Raw genomic sequence first — 380 nt, 5'->3', positions numbered from 1 at the left:
TTCCGCGCCCCCCCCCCTTCCCCCCCTTCGTCAGTTCTCACCGGGATGGTTGTCAGATCCTGGAAATTCGGCGGGTTATTTGCGGCAAACAGCTGGCAGTAGAGAGCCTGGACGTTGAAGGCCGTGATCGGGTTGTTCGCGCCGGTCTGGCCGACGGGGATCCTGTACAGGTCGAAGGGGCAGGCCGTGAAGCTGGGCCCGAGGGTGGTGAGGGTCGTCGTGCACTTATTCTGCCACAGGAAATGTAGAGCTTTTAGGAAGAAGGCTGCGGCCAAGATTACGACTGCTCTCTCTAAAACTGCTGCTTCACTTCCTTGCAAATACGACTGTTCTCTTCTGTAACTGCAGACGCAGGGTTTCCTTAATATAATGAAGGTCTC

At 56.1% G+C, this 380-nt stretch overlaps 1 protein-coding gene across 1 annotated transcript in view; it reads right to left on the bottom strand.

The window, feature by feature from the left end:
- The window catches only part of LOC119590948, a gene marked incomplete at its 5' end in the record, with an annotated part of 12900 nt that overhangs the window by 713 nt on the left and 11807 nt on the right, over nt 1–380 (bottom strand). The window contains 1 exon segment of the mRNA XM_037939686.1: nt 42–230. Coding sequence (XP_037795614.1) covers nt 42–230 — 189 coding nt within the window.

This window comes from Penaeus monodon, chromosome 28, assembly GCF_015228065.2.
Source record: "Penaeus monodon isolate SGIC_2016 chromosome 28, NSTDA_Pmon_1, whole genome shotgun sequence".
Taxonomy (NCBI): domain Eukaryota; kingdom Metazoa; phylum Arthropoda; class Malacostraca; order Decapoda; family Penaeidae; genus Penaeus; species Penaeus monodon.
Note: the sequence above shows the minus strand (reverse complement) of the source record. Positions and strands in the feature narration are given on the sequence as shown.